Source organism: Mercenaria mercenaria, unplaced genomic scaffold (assembly GCF_021730395.1).
Source record: "Mercenaria mercenaria strain notata unplaced genomic scaffold, MADL_Memer_1 contig_1458, whole genome shotgun sequence".
Classification (NCBI taxonomy): domain Eukaryota; kingdom Metazoa; phylum Mollusca; class Bivalvia; order Venerida; family Veneridae; genus Mercenaria; species Mercenaria mercenaria.
In genome coordinates this window covers 1-14,791 of record NW_026459433.1, presented here as the reverse complement: position 1 = coordinate 14,791, position 14,791 = coordinate 1, and the positions used below count along the sequence as shown (strand labels likewise).

Sequence of the window (14,791 nt, the reverse complement as noted above, 5' to 3'; positions counted from 1 at the left end):
TCCCTCCCTTTTTTTTTTTTTTTTTTTTTTTTTTTTTTTTTTTTTTTTTTTTTTTTTTTTTTTTTTTTTTTTTTTTTTTTTTTTTTTTTTTTTTCCCCCCCCCCCCCCCCCCCCCCCCCCCCCCCCCCCCTCCCCCCCCCCCCCCCCCCCCCCCCCTCTCTCTCTCTTCAAAATTTCTCTATCTCTCTCTCCTCTCTTCCTCTTCTTTCTTCCTTTACTCTCCTTCCTCACTCTACTCTCTACCTTCTACTCATCATTTCTCCTCTCTTCTCCAACTCTCTTTCTAAATCTCCTTTCTTCTCTTACTCTTCTTTCCTTACTACTCTCTCTCTTTCTCTCTTCTTACTTCTTCTTCTACTTATTTCTCTCCTCTCACTTTCCTCTTTCCTTCCTCTTCTCTTCACTCTTTTCTAATTCTTCTAACCTCTCTACTCTTCCTCTCTTCTCCTTCTCTCTCTCCCTTTTTCTACCTCCTCTCTCTTTTTACTACTCTACTTAACCTTACTCTACTACTTCTTAAACTCTCTCTTCTCTCCTACTACTCCTTCTTCTCCTCTCTAACTCCTTCTCTCTCTCCTTTCTACTCTAAACCCTTTTCTCCTCTACTTCTTTCTTCTTTCTCACTCCTCTCTTCTCCTTCACTACTCTTTCTTCTACTCTCTTCTCCTTACTCTCTATCAATGCTCCTTCCTCTACCTCTCTTCTCTTCCTCTATATTCTCCTCTCTTAACTCTTCTTCCCTCCCTCTCTCTCTTTTCTATCTCTTCTCTTCTATCCTCTCTCTTACTCTATACTCTATAAACTCTTATATCTCTCTACTTCTCTCTCCTCTCTTCTACTCTTTCTTAATCCTCCTTTCTTTCTCTTTTCTAACTCTCTCCTTTACTTTCTTCTACTCTTCTACTCTTTTCTTTCTCCTTACTCTAAATCTCTTCTTCTCTTTCTTCTTCTTTCTTTTCTCTTCTACCTCTACTCTTCTCCTTTTCTTCTTCTCTACCTCTCTCTACTCTTTCTCTATTCTTCACTTCCCTCTCTCCTTCTACTCATTCTCTACCTTCTCTACTCTCTTTTCCTTCTCTTTCTACTCTCTCTAACTCTTCTTTCCTCTCTACCCCTTCTCTCTACTTCCTTTTCCTCTACCCCTTCTCTTCCTCTCTTTCTCCTTACTCTACTACTTTCTACTCTTTCTTAACTTCTCATTTCTATTCTTCTCTCTTCTCTCTACTTCTCTATCTCTACTTCTTTCTTCTTCTCTATCTTCTTTCTTCTTCTTACTAATTCTCTCTCTTCTTTCTACTTTCTACTCTTCTTTCTCTATCTATTTCTTCTCTTCTCTCCTCTCTATCTCTTCCTCTACTTTACTCTCTTCTCTCTTCTCACTCACTTCTTCTTCTCTTCTACTTCTCTATCTTCTTTACTTCTATCTCTTTATCTTTCTCTTTTTCTCTACTCTTTACTAATTCTTTATCCTTCTACCTTTTCTTTTTTCTATTCTTTCTCTTCTCTTCTTACTCTCTACTCTCTCTATCTTTTTATCTTCTTTCTCTCTATCTTCTCTCTTATTCTCTTTCTCTCTCTTTCTACTTCCTCTATTCTTCTTCTCTTCTCTTTCTATCTCTCCCTACTCTCTCTCTAATCTTCTCTTCTCTTCTTCTTACTCTTTCCTCTTTCTTCTCTCTCTCTCTTTCTCTCTATCTTTCTCTCTTCTCTTCTCTCTTCTCTACTCTTCTTCTATCTTTTCTATCTTACTCTAACTTTCTCTTACTCTCTTCTCTTCTTTCTCTTTCTACTTCTTTCTCTTCTTCTCATTCTACTTTCTTCTACTCTTCTTTTCTATTCTCTCTTTTCTACTCTTCTTTCTATCTCTATTCTTCTCTTTTCTCTCCTTCTACTCTTCTCTCTACTTTTCTATTCTCTTCTTCTTCTTTTCTTTTATCTCTTCTACTTCTCTATTTCTTTTCTCTATTCTCTTTCTTCTACTCTTCTCTTCTAATATATTCTTATCTTCTATCTTCTCTACTTTCTTTCTATCTCTTCTTCTATTTACTCTTCTCTCTCTTCTTCTCTTCTCTTCTAACTCTTCTACTCTTCTACTCTTCTCTATCTCCTTTACTCTCTTCTCTTTTCTCTCTATCTTCTATCTCTTCTTCTATATTCTTCTCTCTCTTCCTCTCACTTCTCTTCTTCTTTCTTCTCTCTTTCTCTACTCATCTTCTTCTCTTCTATCCTCCTCTATTACCTATCTTTCCTCCTATTTCTTCTTAATTCTAATATCTATCTTTCTTTTCTACCTACTTTCCCTCCCTACCTAAAACCTTCATTTATACCTTTCTACTCCTTTCTACCTAACTATCCTCCTATTACCCCTCCTCCTTTCCTACCACCTTTCCTATTATCTCCTATAATTCTTAATCTCTATTTCCCCCCTTTACCCCCTCCCCTCTCTTCTCTTCTCTCCTAACTTTCAACTAAAAATTTATTCTTCTTAAAGTGTACTACCTTTTCTTCTCCTATCATATAATTCTAACTTCTACCCCCTCTCTAATTTTCCTCTCTATCTTTTTCATAAACCCTAATATTACCCTATCCTAAATCCTTTTCTCCTATTTTAACTCCCTTTTACTATATACTTTTACTTTTCCCTAATTTATCTATCTTTACTCCTCTTCTTACTCTTTTTGCTACCCTTACTCTACTCTCTCTATGATACCTCCTATTTTCATCCTACCCTCTATTAATATTTTGCCCTTTACTTCCTTATATCTACCCCTTCCTCTCCTTATAACCTTTTTCTATCTACTCTCCCTTCTTCTTACTTTAATGTTATCTTGCCTCTTCTTTAACCCTTTTCTTAATCCTTTTCCTACTTTTGTTAATTCCTACCTTCCCTCTCCTCTCTTTCTTTTCTTCCCTTATCTTCTCTAATTTCCCCTTCCCTTTTCCTCTTTTTTATTTTAATAATTCTACCTAACCCTCCCCCTTATCTATTCCCCTAAACCTCTAATTATTTCTCCCCACCTATATACTAATTTTTTCTAACCCTTCCTTTTCGTTGAGATACCTTTTACTTTTAATTGTATTCCCTTAACCTAACTCTTAAATAATAATCTCCTTATTAATATTATCCTATTCTAACCTTCCCCCATTCCCTTACTCCTTATTTACCTCCCCTTTCCTCGTTTTCTTCTTATATTTCATGTTCTTCTTTACCTAAATCTTCTCTTAGCCCTCTTCTGCTCCCTTTACTCCCCTTCTATTACCTTCTCTATACCTCTCCCCTAAATTCTCCTTCCTTTCTCTTATTCCTTATACCTTCTTTATTATCCTTCTATTCTCTTTTAAACCTCCTCTATATATATATCTATCGTCACTTCTTTCTTATTCCTAATTTAAAATCCTCCCTTTTAACTTTAATAAAATTCTCTTTAAATCTCCCTTTAAATTTTTTTTCCCCACCCTGCCTATACCCCCCTTCCTTTTCCTCCTCCTTTTCCTTATTCTCTTAAATTTAAATATCTCCCTTCTTTCTCTCTTTTCTAAAACCTCCCTAGACTCTTTTTCTCTTTCCTTCTACTTTTACTGCTTCTCTATCCTTCATATTTTTCTCTATTCCCTTATACCTCACCTTAATCTCTACTTTCCTTAATCTTTTCCTAACCTATAGTAAAAAACTTCTACTCTTTCTCTTTCTACCTAGATTAACTTACCTATCTCCTCTAAAAACTTACCTTCTTAAGTCATCTTACTAATCTACTACTCTATCCTCCTCTCCCCTTTAACTTTCCTTCACTAACTTCCTTCTTGTCCCCTTCTACCTAAAAGATACTTATGTTATCATCCTTCCTACTTCATATTTACTATACTTTCTCACCTAATTGCTAAACTCTATTACCTAATTTCCTCCCCTTACCCTTCTCCTATATCTAACTCTCTCTCTTCTATCTTCTATCCTCCTTCTCTCATCTCCTTACTTCTCTCCTCTTCTTCTACTCTTCTTCTAATCTCTTCTATCTTCTATCTAAAATCCTTCATTCTAACTCTATATACTTCTACTCTTCTACTTCTTCTCTACTCTACTCTCTCTCTCAACTCTCTACTCTACTAATAAACTAATCTCTCTACTACTATCTTCTACTCTATCTTCTTCTTCTTCTCTAATCACTTCTACTATCTCATATCTTCTAGATCTCTATTCTCTAATCTATCTATCTAACTACTTCTATCTACTCTATACTACTATTCCTCTCTTATCTCTTACCTCTCTCATAATCAACTAAATCTCTACTACTATCTCTCTCTCTAACTTTCACGAGAGACAAATCTACTTCTACTCTACTATCTAACTATCTAATCTCCTCTCTAGATCTTCTTCTTCTACTATCGTAACTCCTCTCTTCTATACTCGACTCTTCTAACATTTCTATTTCTTCTAAAATCTATCTTCTCTAATCTCTCTCTCTCTATCCTAGACGTTATCTCTCAAAACTATTCTCTCTACTACTTCATCTCTTCTATCTTACTAAACTTCTTATCTCTTCTTCTACATCTACTCAACTATCTAAATCTACTCCTCTATCTCTACTCTCTCCTCTTCTATCTTCTCTATCTTCTATTCTACTCTCTATCTCTAACTTTCTAATCTATTCTCTACAGCTTCCTATCTATCTTCTCTACTTATCTATCTAAACAATATCTTCTCTAAAATCTACTTCTTCTACTTACTACTTCTCTCTAAATCTAAATCTCTACTAATCTCCTACTTCTATCTCTCCTTTTCTAACTCTTACTACTAAATTCTAACTACTCTAAAACTACGATCTCTCTAAACGAACTCTATATCTCTACTCTCTCTTCTATCTCAAATCTTATCTAATCTCTTCTAACTTCTCTTCTCTCTATCTATATCTCTAAACTCTACTAATCTCTACTATCTACTAACTCTACTCTACTAATCTCTCTCCTACTTCTTTCAATCTACACTAGCTCTCTTCTTCTTCTCTCTCTCTTCTCTCTTCTTACTAACTAATACTCTAATCTACTAATCTCTCTCTCTCTCTACTCTCACTTCTCCTCTATCTTCCTCTCTCTAAAATCTCTAAACTTCTCTCTTAAAGTCTAAACTCTAATCTAATCTTCTCTACTCTCGCTCTCCTATCTCTTACTTGATCTTCTATCTTCTATATAATCACTATCTCTTCTCTCTCACATACTCTATCCTATCTTTAACTATTCTTCTTCTACCCTTCTATCTACTATCTGATCTCTACTTCTTCAATTCACTCTCGCTTTCCTCTTCCTATCCTCTCTCTCTCTATCTCTTCTTCTCTAATACTCTATCTTCTAAACTCTGGTACCTCTCTAATCTCTCTAGATCACCTCTTACTATCTAACTCTCTATTCTATCTCTACTAACTCTTCTCTTCTCTATAATCTTCTAAATTCTCTACTACTCTCTTCTTAACTTCTCTTTCTATCATTCTACACTACTCTCTCTATCTCCAATCTACTGCTCTATCTTCTACTCTAATCTATCTAACTAACTACTTCTATCTATCCTTCTGCTATCTATCTCTCCTAGGGGCTCTGCTATCTAACTGGGCTCGTCCATCTGTCTGGGATCTTCTGGCTAGCACTAGGCTGGTGCGTACTAGGGGGATCTGGGGGAGGCGAGGGCTATCGAGGCGAGCTATCGTCTGTCTGGGTGCTGGTTCTGAGATTGGTCTACTATGCGAGCTGACTGTTACTTCTATTGCTGGGGTCAGGCTATCCTAATCTAGGTACTATGGGGGGTTCTGGTGGGGGCCTTGTAGGTATTCGGAGGGGCTGGGGCTGACTCTGGGGGATTCCTAAATAGTGCTGTGGGGACGAGTGAACCAACACACTGATGGGATTGGAGGAGCTAGTTGTGTGCTCTATAATCTCGTGGGGAATAAGTGACTACCCTGCATCTTCCTATCACAACATATATCTGCTACTGTGTCTACTTCTCTCTATCTCTGCTCCTCTTCTCTCCTCTTACTTAACTTCTCTATCTCTTCTTACTCCTCTTCTCTCTCTTCTAACTATCTATCTTCTTTATCTCTAATCTCTCTCTTTATCTACCTATCTCTTCTTCAAATCTCTTATCTAAAATCTCTTATTCTCTACTACTCTCTCTTTCTATACTCTTTACTAACTTCTCCTATCACTATCCACTTCTCTTCTATTTATCTCTTTCTCTTCTTCAGATCTCTATCTATCTACTTTCTATCTTCTCTATCAATTCTCTACTCTATCTCTGCTATCTCATTATCTTTCAATCTCTCTCTCTCTCTCTCTACTTCTCTATCTACCTCTTCTCACACAAACTCTCTTACTCTAAACAACTTTACCTACTCTCCTTAATCTACTTCTCTTAATACTCTACTCTCTACTCTATCTATCTCTCAATCTACTTCTCTACTTCTCTTCTAGCTACTCACTCTCTCGCAATTCTTCTTCTACTGCTCACTCTTCTTCTACCCTTCTCCTCAAATCACTACTCTCTACTCTATCATATCTATCTCTCTCTCTCTCTATCTGCTTACTGACTACTTCTATCTATCTCTTCTCTCTCTAATCTATATCTCCTCTCTATCTCTATTATCTCTTCAACTCTCTTGATCTCTTTTATCTTCTCTATCTCTCTCTACTAACACTCTCTATCTATCTCTATCTACTACTCTATCCTCTATCTCTCTGCTCTACTTTCTACTAACTACTGAAATCTTTCTCTCTTACTTCTTAACTAAAATCTTCTCTCTCACTATCTTCTCTTCTCTCTATCTAATCTTCTACTACTCTAATCACTACTCTTATCTTCTTCTCTAATCACTGCTATCTACTTTCCCTATCTTCTCTTCTCTTTATCTACTTGGGCGTTCTTTCTGCTCTCAACTTAATCTCTACTCTCTCACTATCTACTTCTTCTCTTTCTATCTCATCTTCAAACTCTATCCTTCTATCTCTTCTAAATCTTCTCATCTCTCTTCAACTCACTCTTTCACTCTATCTACTCCTCAATCTCAAACCACTAACTCTACAATCTTCTCTATCTATCTATCTCACTTATCTCTCTCTCTTCTCTCTTACTCTCCTATCTTCCTATCCTCTATCTTTCGTCACACTGGCACTCTAACTCTTCTCTCACTTCTAATCTTCTCTACTCTCTACTCTACTTCTGAATCTTCTAACTTCTTCTCTCTAAATCTCTATCGATCTTCTCTCATCTCTACTACTTCTGTACTCTCTCTACTCTCTCTCTCTCTAATAGGTCTTTAACTACTAAATCACACTTCTCTCTAATCTCTATCACTACATATCACGATCACTACTATCTCTCTATCTCTCTCTATCTCTAAATCTCCTACTACTCTTTCTCTCTCTTAACTCTCTCTTCTCTTCTCTAACTCATCTCTTATCTCTCTCTTCTCTTAATCTCTTCTATCAATCTCTACCTCTCAAATCAACTATCTCTCTCTTCAACAAGTCTCTATATCTCTACTCTCTTTTATCTCTAACTCTCTCTACTCTAATCTTCTCTCTCTAATGATCTATCCATTCTACTCTCTCTCTCTCTACTCTAATCTCTTTCTATCTCTCTCTCTCTATCTTCTCTCTCTCTCTTATCACTACATCTCTACCTTTTAAATATCCCCAGGCCCCCCCTTCTCTCTCTACTTCTTCTCTTTCTCTCTCTCTCTCTTCTATCTTCACTCTGTCTCTCTCTAATCTAACTACTTCTATCATCTCTATCTACTCTCTCTCCTATCTCTCTTCATCTCTTTCTCTCACTTTATCTCTCTATCTCTACTTCTCATCTGCTATCTCTCTCTCTTTAATCAACTATCCTTCTCTCTACTATCTATCTATACTCTACTACTCTCTAACTAACTCTTCTCTTCTCTCTCACTATCTCTCATGTATCTCTCTATACCTCTATCTCTCTATCTCTCTCTTTCTCTCTACTCTACTATCAAATCTCTTCTAACTATCTCTACACTCACTCTCTACTCTTACTTCCTTCTGCTCTACTCTCTCTCACTCTATCTCTTCTCTATCTCTTCTCTCCTCTCTCTATCTCTTCTCTCTCTCTCTCTTCTGATTCTCTCTTTCTCTACTGATCACCTTATCTAACTTCTTCTATCTCTCTCTCTCTCTCTCTTCTCTCTCTCTCTATCTCACTCTCTCTATCTCTTCTACACTCTACTCTATCTATCTCTCTCTCTCTCCTCTTCTTCTCTACTCTCCTCCTCTAAATCTACTAACTACTACTATCATACTCTATCATACTCTAATCTTAACTATCTATCTCTTCTATCTAACTATCTCACTTCACTATCTATCTTAAACTACCTCCTCTCACTACTATCTCCTACTCTCTAATCTTCTTATCTCTATTTTCTCTCTCTCTCTACTAAACTTGGCTCTATCTCTCAGCTCTAACTCTTAACTCTCCATCTCTATCTAACTCTACTCTCTCTATCTCTTATCTTCTCTCTCTATCTCTCTTCTCTCTAACTCTCTACTACTATCTTCTTTCTACTCTCTCTATCTTACTTCTTACTCTCTTACTCTCTATCTTCTTCACTCTCTCTCTTCTCTATCTCTCTCTCTCTCTCTCTCTAAACTCTTTCTATCTTCTCTAATCTCTCTCTATCTTTCTCTTCTTCTACTTCTCTATCTCATTTATCTACTATCTCTCTTTCTCTCTCTCTCTCTACTTCTCTCTCTACTCTTCTTCTCTTAAATCTCTTCTACTCTATCTCTTCTCTCTCTTATCTCTATCTCTATCTCCTTCTCTCTTCTATCTACAAACTGATCTCTCTCTCTCTCATCTATCTTCTCGACTAACTCTTCTCTTCTCTGCTTCTCTCTATTAACTACTCTATCTTTCTCTATTCTATCTCTCTATTCTCTTCTTCTCTCTCTAACTCTTACTTCTCTCTCTCTCTATTATGCTCTTCTCTTCTCTCTCTCTATCTCTCTGCCTTCTCTACTACCTCTCTACTTCTCTATCTCCTCTATCTATTCTATCTCTTCATTACTAACAAATCTTCTACTTAATCTACTATCTACTCTCCTTCCTATCTACTACTCTAAATCTATCTCTCTCTACACTTCTCTACTAACTATCTAACTTATCTCTATCTTCTCCCAACTATCTAAACTCTCCTTATCTCATTCTGCTATCTCTATCTCTAAATCTCTCTTTACACTCTCTATCTCTCTCTATCTTCTCTCTGGAGGCTATCTATCTCTCTATCTACTGTTATCTCTAATTCCTATCTCTTCTCTCTCTATCTCTCTCTCTAAATCTCTCTCTCTGTCTTCTGTCACTCTACTACTATCTACACTAACTGTCACTACTCTCTAATCTAATAACACTACTTACTCTCACAACTCTACTCTTCTCTTACTATCTCCTACTTTCTATACTCTACTCTCTATCTAAATCTCTCTACTCAATCTAAAATCTATCTTCTAATCTCCTACTCTCTACTATTCTCTTCAACGTCTCTCTATCTCTCTTACTCATCTGCTACTAATCTAATCTCTACTTCTACTAATCTCTCTAATCTCTCTATCTCTCTCTTCTTCTATATCTTTATCCGCTAACTCTCCTCTCTCTTCTATCTTCTCTCTACTACTCTTCTGCTCTTTCTCTCTAATCTACTATCTACTTAATCTCTACTCTTCACTATCTCTCTACTCTAATCTCTCTCTCTCTCTCTAATACCTCTTACTCACTAATCTACTCTACTGCTGCTCTCTCTTCTTATCCCTAAAAAATATCTCTCTATAATCTCTACTCACTCTCTTCTCTTTCTCTCTCTCTATTCTTCTCTCTACTCTCACTACTCTACACTTTCTAATCTCCTACTTCTCTTTCACACTATCTCTCTCTATCTATTATCTCTCTCTCTATCTCTACTCTACTTTCTCTCTTATTCTATGTGACTTCTACTTCTGCTAAACTCTCTCTCAATCTCTCTCTATCTCTCTACCTACTAACACTTTCAATCCAATCCCCTCTATCTCAATCTACCTACTCTTCTCTACTCTACTCTATCTATCTCTACTCTTTCTATCTATCTCGACTCTTCTTAATCACTTCTCTTTATCTCTTCTTCTCTACTATCCACTACTAATCTAACTCACTTCTCTTTACTCTCTCTCTAAATCTATCTCTCTCTAATCTCTCTCTCTCTCTAAACTTTATACTCTAAACTCTACTTAATTACTATCTAACTACGTCTCTAATCTTATATCTCTCACTATCTCCTATCTCTCTCTATTCTATCTCTCTAACTTAATCTTATCTTCTCTATCTATCTTATCTCTTCTCTAAATCTTCTACTAATCTCTACTCTCTTATCTACTTCTTTCTTTATCTCTTCTCTTCTAATCAAACTTCTGCTTCTCTCTACTCTCTCTATCTCTCTATCTATCTCTACCTCTCCTCTTCTCTCTCTCTCTAATCTCTCTCTCTCTCTAAGCTCTCTCTCTAATCTCTACTATCTTAATCTAACTATACTATCTCTACTACTCTATGCTCTAACTTCTCTCTATCTCTCTAACTCTCTCTCTTTCCTATCTCTTTCTCTCTCTCCTATCTTCTCTATCAATCTCTATCTTCTACTTCTCACACTACTCATCATCTCTTACTCTCTCTCTATTCTATAACTCTCTCTTCTCTTCTTTCTCTCTCTATCTATCTACTATCATCTCTCTCTCTTTCTATCTATCATAATCTTTCTATCTCCTCTAATCTTGTCTCTATCTTCAACTAATCTACTCTACTCTCCTCTCTCCTACTCTCTCTATCTCTTCTACTCTTCTACTATATCTAATCTATCTCTATCTCTCTCTCTTCTTTTACTCTCTTCTCTCTACTCTCTCTATCTATCTACTCTATTCTTACACTCTAACTACTCTTCGTCTCTATTAGCACTCTCTACTACTTCTCTTCTCTCTTAACTTCTACTCCTCTTTTATCTCTCCACCCTCTCCTCTATCTCTATCTATCTCTTCTACTCTATCTCTCTTTCTCCTACCTCTCTCTCTATCTTCTACTCTCTTCTTATCTACTACTCTACTTCTCCTCTTCTCTCTCTAATCTCTCTCTTCTATCTCTCTCTCTTATCTACTCTCTCTCTCTCTCTATCTCTATCTCCTTATCTGCTCTAATCTACTTCTAAACTCTCTTCTCTATCTCTTTTTATCTCTAACTATCTACTTATCTCTATCTTCTTCTTCTCTCTCTATCTATCTCAACTATCTCTTCTGTCTCTTCTTCTCTTATCTCTTTTGATCTAATCTTCTCATACCTCTAATCTCTCTCTATCTAAATCTATCTTCTTCTTTCTCTAATCTATCTTATCTCTCTCTTATCTACTACTACATCGACTAAATCTAACTCCTTTCACTAATCTATCTTACTCTCTCTTCTCTCATCTCTCTACTCTTATCCTACTCTCTCTAGCTCTCTCTCTATCTTCTTCTCTACTTCTCTCTCTTCTATCTCTTCTACTTCTCTAATCTTCTCTCTATCTACTCTCACTTACTCTCTTCAACCTCTTCTTAATCTCTCTCTCTCTACCCTTCTATCTATATCTTCTACTATCTACTTACTTCTCACTCAATCTTCTCTCTCTCTCTCTATCTCTCTCTCTCTCTATGGCTCTCTTAAATACTCTTCTCCTTCTCTCTCTCTTCTTCTCCTCTATCTTCTCTCTCTCTCGTCACTCTTCTAACTCTCTAACTTAACTCTTAACTGCTTCTTCTACTCTACTCTCTCTCTAATTCTCTCATCTCTAATCAACATTATCTGCTCTCCTCTCTATCTCTCCTCTCTCTACTCTCATCTCCTAACTCTATCTTCTCTCTAATCTTCTATCTCTCTCTTCTCTCTTCTACTCTATCTTCTCTTCTCTTCTTACTCTCTCTATCTGTGAGGTACTACTATCTCTTAAATTTCTCTTCTCTCTAACTCTCTTCTCTACTGTTTACTCTATCACTCTTTCTCTCTACTTCTTCTCTAATCTTCTTTGACTCTCTCTTAACTCAAAGAAATCTGATTCTCTCCTCTCGTCTCTAATCTACTCTCCTCTTCTTTCCTCTACACTATCTCTACTTCTTTCTTCCTTCTATCTTCTCTATCTATTATCTCTCTTCTGCTAACTCCTCTGTCTATCTTCAGCTCTCTCTATCTACTCTCTCTCTATCTCTTTCTTATCTTCCTCTCTCTTCTCTCTAATCTTATCTTACTCTTCTATCTCTACTATTTATCTCCTTCTATCTTCTTACCTCTCTCTCTCTCATCCTCTTACTCTAATCTACTCTCACTCTCTTATCTCTACACTCTATCTCATACTTATCTCTCTCTCTAACATCATCTTCTATATCTATCTACTCTTTACTCTTCTCTCTCTAATCTCCTCTCTCTCTTTCTTTCTCTCTCTCTCTCTCTAGATTCTCAAACTGCTCTCTTACTATCTCTATCCTTCTTCTCTCTATCTCTCTCTCTCTCTATCTGATCTCTACAACTCTCTCTCTATCTCACTACCCTCTTTTCCTAATCCTACTTCAACTCTCTCTCTATCACAATCTCTATCTTCTCGCTATCTCTCTCTAAATATCTCTTAATCTCTTCTGAATCTCTCTCTATCTACTACTCTCTCTCTCTCCTACTCTAATCTTATATCTCTCTTCTATCTTCACTATCGCTACTATCTCTCCTTCTATCTCTATTCTATCTATCTCTTATCTTCTCACTTCTTCTAAATACTTCTCCTTTCTACCTTTCTAACTCTCTCTCTCTTTAATCTCTCTCTACTCACTCTAACTCTCTCTAACTATCTAATAATCTACTCTTATCTCTAATCTCTCTCTCTCTATCTCACTCTCTATCCTTCTTCTACTCTTCTAACTCTCTCTCTCTTCTTAATCTCTAACAACTGTCCTCTTCTCTAACTCTCTCAATCTCTCTATCTACTGGATCTCTATCTAACTGCACTCTCTCTCTAACTCTATCTCTTTCTGACTCTACTCATCTTCTATCTCTTCTCTATCTCTACTTCTCTCACTATCTCTACTATCTCTTATCTCTATCTATCTCTTAATCTTCCTCTCTAACTACCCTATCTCCTCTAATCTACTTTATCTTCATCTCTCTCTCTACTCTACTTACTCTTACTCTCTCTCTTCTACTCTATCTTATCTTTTTTTCCCTTTTTCTCTCTCTCTCTCTATCTATCTACTCTACTCTCTCATCTAAATCTTCTCTAAGCGCTCTAACTTCTTCTAACTTCTGCACTCTTCTTCTCTTCTCTCTCTTACTCTCTCTCAATCTTCTATCTACTATCTAACCTATCTGCTCCTCTCCTTCTATCTACTCTTCTTCTCTCACTTTACTTTCAATCTCTCTAATCTTTCTCTCTTCTCTAAATCTTCTATCTCTTCGTCTCTATCTATCTCTACTCTCTTCGTCTATCTATCACATTATCTACTCATCATTAACTAACTCTCTATCTCTCTACTATCACCCCTTTTTTTCCCCCCCCCTCTACTCTTCTCTCTTACTCTTCTCTCCTTCTATCTATCTATCCTCTCTCTCTCTTCTCTCTACTCCTACTTCTCTACTATCTCTCATATCTTCTTTACTCTACTTCTACTATCTTCTCTCTCTAATAGAATTATCAATCTCTATCTCTATCTACTCTCTCCTATTATCTCACTACTTTCTTTATTCTACTCTTCTCTCTCTCTACCTCTCTCCTCTCTTTCTAGTCTCTATCTCTCCCTCTATCTTATTCTCTCTTTCTACTCTCATCTCTCTATCTCTAAGCTACTCTCTTCTATCTCTCTCTCTAGCTCTCTCTCTATACTCTTCTCTCTTACTCTGCTCTCTTATCTCTAAACTACTACTCTCTCTCTTCTCTACTCTCTTTCTCTACTAATCTAATCTTAAAACTCTCTATCTTGCTTTCTCTCTCTAGTACTCTATCTCTATCTCTTAGACTCTATCTTATACTCTCTCCTTCTAATCTCAATCTAATTATCTATCTTCTACTACTATCTTCTAATCTCTTCTCTAACTCATACTCTCTCATCCTTCTAATCTTCTCTCTCTCTCTTCTCTCTATCTCTTGCTATCTACTTCTAACTACCTTCTCAACTACAACTACTACTACTGTTTCTCTACTAAACTATCTCTCTTCACTCACTCTTCAACTCTTCTATCTCACCTGACATTTTCCCCTTTTAAATATCTCATCTATCTCTCTACTATCTACTACTCTCTAATCTCTACTCTAACTCTCTATTCTCTTCGTAACTTCTATCTATCTAAAACTATCTTCTCTTCTCTCCTATCTTGCTCTATCAATCTCTATAATCTTCTACTCTCTTATCTTCTCTCTCATTCTCCTACTAATCTCATAATCTTCTGCTATCTACTATCACTATCTTCTCTTCTTCTCTCTCACTCTTCTCTCTACTAACTATCCTCTTAACTGGCTCGATCGAGCTGGGGCTGGCTCTCTCTCTATCTCTGGGAGGGAGGCTTTCTTCTCTCTCTATCTGTAACTTTATCTACTCTTCTCTGCTCTCTCTTTCTGACTCTACTCTCTCTCTAAGACTCTATCTCTCTCTAACAATCTCTCTCTTGCTCTCTATCTTTCTCTCTCTCTTTCTTCATACTATCTTCTATCTGCTCTCTCTATCTCTCTATCTCTATCACATACTTCTATCTCTACTCTATCTAGGGGGG

General features: G+C 36.6%; 1 protein-coding gene across 1 annotated transcript; it reads right to left on the bottom strand.

Annotated features, from left to right (window-relative positions):
• Positions 1-923: 923 nt before the first annotated feature.
• On the bottom strand, positions 924-11,475 carry LOC128551654 (uncharacterized). Its single transcript, XM_053532552.1, has 11 exons — positions 11,461-11,475; positions 10,389-10,532; positions 9,835-9,854; positions 9,579-9,685; positions 8,779-8,915; positions 8,156-8,272; positions 3,781-3,815; positions 2,833-2,944; positions 1,946-2,137; positions 1,477-1,621; positions 924-1,039 (listed from the first exon to the last, which is right to left on the bottom strand). Exons 1-11 carry the CDS (start codon positions 11,473-11,475, stop codon positions 924-926), a joined length of 1,140 nt encoding a protein of 379 aa, XP_053388527.1.
• Between the last annotated feature and the right edge of the window lie 3,316 nt (positions 11,476-14,791).